This window comes from Vicia villosa, linkage group LG2 (assembly GCF_029867415.1).
Source record: "Vicia villosa cultivar HV-30 ecotype Madison, WI linkage group LG2, Vvil1.0, whole genome shotgun sequence".
In the NCBI taxonomy this organism is placed as follows: Eukaryota; Viridiplantae; Streptophyta; class Magnoliopsida; order Fabales; family Fabaceae; genus Vicia; species Vicia villosa.
Genome location: NC_081181.1, coordinates 224856404 through 224859422, shown reverse-complemented (window position 1 = coordinate 224859422; position 3019 = coordinate 224856404). Strand labels below are relative to the sequence as shown.

The window sequence follows — 3019 nt, the reverse complement described above, 5'->3', positions numbered from 1 at the left end:
CAGGCGCTGTAGCTAGGGGTGGCAAAATGGGCCGCCCGCCCCGCCCGCCCGCCCCGCCCGCCGCCCGCCCCGCCTTATGCCCGCCAAAAAACAAGGGGGGCGGGCATGCCCGCCAAGTAAAATGGGCATCAAAATCATGCCCGCCCCGCCAAGATGGCGGGTTGGCGGGCGGCGGGCTTACCCGCCTATTTTTATTTATATTTTTTTAATAGATTAATATGCTTTTTTTACCTTTTTAATTAAACTTTTCACTTATTTTTTAAAACAATTTTTTGTAAAAGTAATTTTTTAACAAATTTACTCTAAAAAATATTACATATATTTATAAATAAATGTATAAAATAAACCATCAAGAATTGCAATTACTAGAATTAACTAAAAAAAGAGTGAGTTTTGGAGGAGGAGCGGGTTTTGGCGAGCGGCGGGCTTTGGCGGGGCGGGCTTTGGCGAGCGGCGAGCCTAAAATCCCAACCCAACCCGCCATTTTTTGGCGGGTGCGCGGGCGGGCCGGCGGGCCCCAACCCGTTTTGCCACCCCTAGCTGTAGCTGCATGTCAAGCTGTACCTCTGGATATTTGTTTATGTTTCTGGGAGGTCCTATTTCTTGGAGTTCCAAGAAGCAAGTTGTTGTTGCTCTATCAACCTGTGAAGCTGAGTACATTGCAGGCGTTGTAGCTGCATGTCAAGCTGTGTGGCTTCTGAATTTATTAGAAGATCTGAAGATTAAAGTCAAGAAGTCTGCAATCAATCTTGCCAAGAATCCTGTGTTACACGGAAGAAGCAAGCAGAAGCCAAGTCCAGAATGGAACATTAGAGGTTGTACTTTAGTATTTGTTAGTTTTGTACCATGTGTACCTTTAGACTTGTTCACTAAGTTTACTCTATTAGGGCTTATGTGGCAAGATTTTCTTTTGTATAAATAGCCTTGTAGTAGCTATCATTTATTTAACACAAGTAGAATATACAACTTTTATTCTCTCATCTCTTTTGCGCCGTTATTGCTTTTGTTTATTCTCTTTGTTATCATCTTTAATTCTTGTGCACCAACAATAATATATATACTATTAATATTTGTGTTCCCTCCAATGTGGGACTAAAATAATCTTTTCACATTCATTTTCATACTAGTTCTTACATGTACTCATTTATTTTCCATTTAAGGTTATTCCAACTCCCACTCTAAGTTAATATCATTCCAAAAGTTCCAACACAACCTCAATAACATTCATATATTAACAAGTAACAATTAACGAGTAAACAGTGAATTTAGCCATTGAAATTGTAGGTGTCAAACAATTGAAATTCCAATATCATCTATAAACACTTGTGAAACTATTTGGCAGAGCTTATGAATTCTATAATCTCTTCAAGATAACTTATGATAATAGAAAATACGCTGAGAAAGTGAAATGCATAGAAAGCATGACATACATCACTTGGAATTTCAATCTTTGAGAAATATGAAATAGCATCAGTTACACATCTATGTTTTTGAGTGAGACATTTTTAAGAGCACAAAAGGAAATAAGAGTTAATTTTATTGAATGAATAAAAATTAATTTACAATATATTTATTTATATAAAACTAACTTATATACTAAGTAATAAAAAAACCCTAATTAACTTGGGCGTGGACTTGAATTATATCATAACATATCTCCTTATAATCCAAGTTGTCGAACATACGCTAATCATAATCGATTTGAATTATTTCTAATTTCTTTCTCAAATTTAATAAGTTGTCGATCTTCATACTTTAGGAAAAATGTCGGCTAACTGTGCTTCACTTGAGTAGTGCTTTACTTCAATCACCTTCATTTACCTTCTCCTTCGATTTGCTTACTTCTTCCATGCAAAACTGAATTCTTTGCAAGATTAATGACTGATTTGTTATTGATCTGTAACGCCAGAATTTCTTCACTTCGACCTCAATCTCTTCCAACACATATTTGATCCATATTGCTTGACGCACAACATATGATCCTACTATATATTCAGCCTCACACAATGGCAATGCCACCACATGTTGCTTTCTCGAACACCATGAGATTGGGTCACCTAAGACTTGAAAGAAATAACTAGTTGTGCTTCTTCGATCTTCCTCATCTCCACAGCAATCAACATATAAATAGAAATTAATCACAACTTCTTTGCTTTCAGAGTCTCGTCGAAATATATTTTCATAATTTATCGATCCTTTTAAATATCTCAGAATTCTTCTTGCAACATTCACGTGTGACACACTTGGTTCACTCCTGTATCTGCTCACTAATCCGATTGCGAAACATATATCTGGTCGACTGTTGCACACATATCTCAAAGATCCCACAATTTGTTTTAACAAAGTAGCATCAACCTTGTTCTCTTCTCCATGTTTCTCTATTTGGTTCGACAGGTGAGGATGCGTAATTCGAGTCATCCATTCTGAATTACTTGAGTATCTCTTTAACATACTTTCTTTGATGTAGCACTATACCCTGCTTCAACATTTGAAATTCCATGCCTAAGAAATAAAACAAATTTCTCAGATCCGACATTTCAAATTCCCTCATCATTAACTCTTTCAATAAAAGAGTAATAAAACCCTTTACATTCTCAAATATGATAAATTACGAATACAAATTAAACTTGGAAGCAAATAACTTCAATATAAACTATGTCATTGTTAAATAAAGAAGTTTCTTATCATTTTTAAATAGTAAATAAACTCTTGTCCCACCTGCAATATTTCCAATTGTCCAGTTAGTTTCCACGAATATCAGTTTATCAAGTAAACTAGAAGTTTTTTTTCTCAAAGATACATAGATCTCCAGGAAATTTGTGGGACAATTGCGAACATTGCAGATGGGACACAAGCTTAGTTTAAAGTTAAAATTGATTTGACACTACTTTATTTACAATGTTGCAAGTTCAATTTTGATTGTTTGTTGAAAAAGTATATCTATAGGCTTACATTGCAAGGGTCTCATTACTTCGCTAATTAATCCTATACTATAATAGGTGGATTTTACATCTTAAAG

The 3019-nt window shown here is 35.5% G+C and overlaps 1 protein-coding gene across 1 annotated transcript; it reads right to left on the bottom strand.

The window, feature by feature from the left end:
• Positions 1 to 1803: 1803 nt before the first annotated feature.
• LOC131651468 (secreted RxLR effector protein 161-like) lies at positions 1804 to 2418 on the bottom strand. The gene has a single exon (XM_058921130.1). The coding sequence runs from the start codon at positions 2416 to 2418 to the stop codon at positions 1804 to 1806; it is 615 nt and encodes a 204-aa protein (XP_058777113.1).
• Between the last annotated feature and the right edge of the window lie 601 nt (positions 2419 to 3019).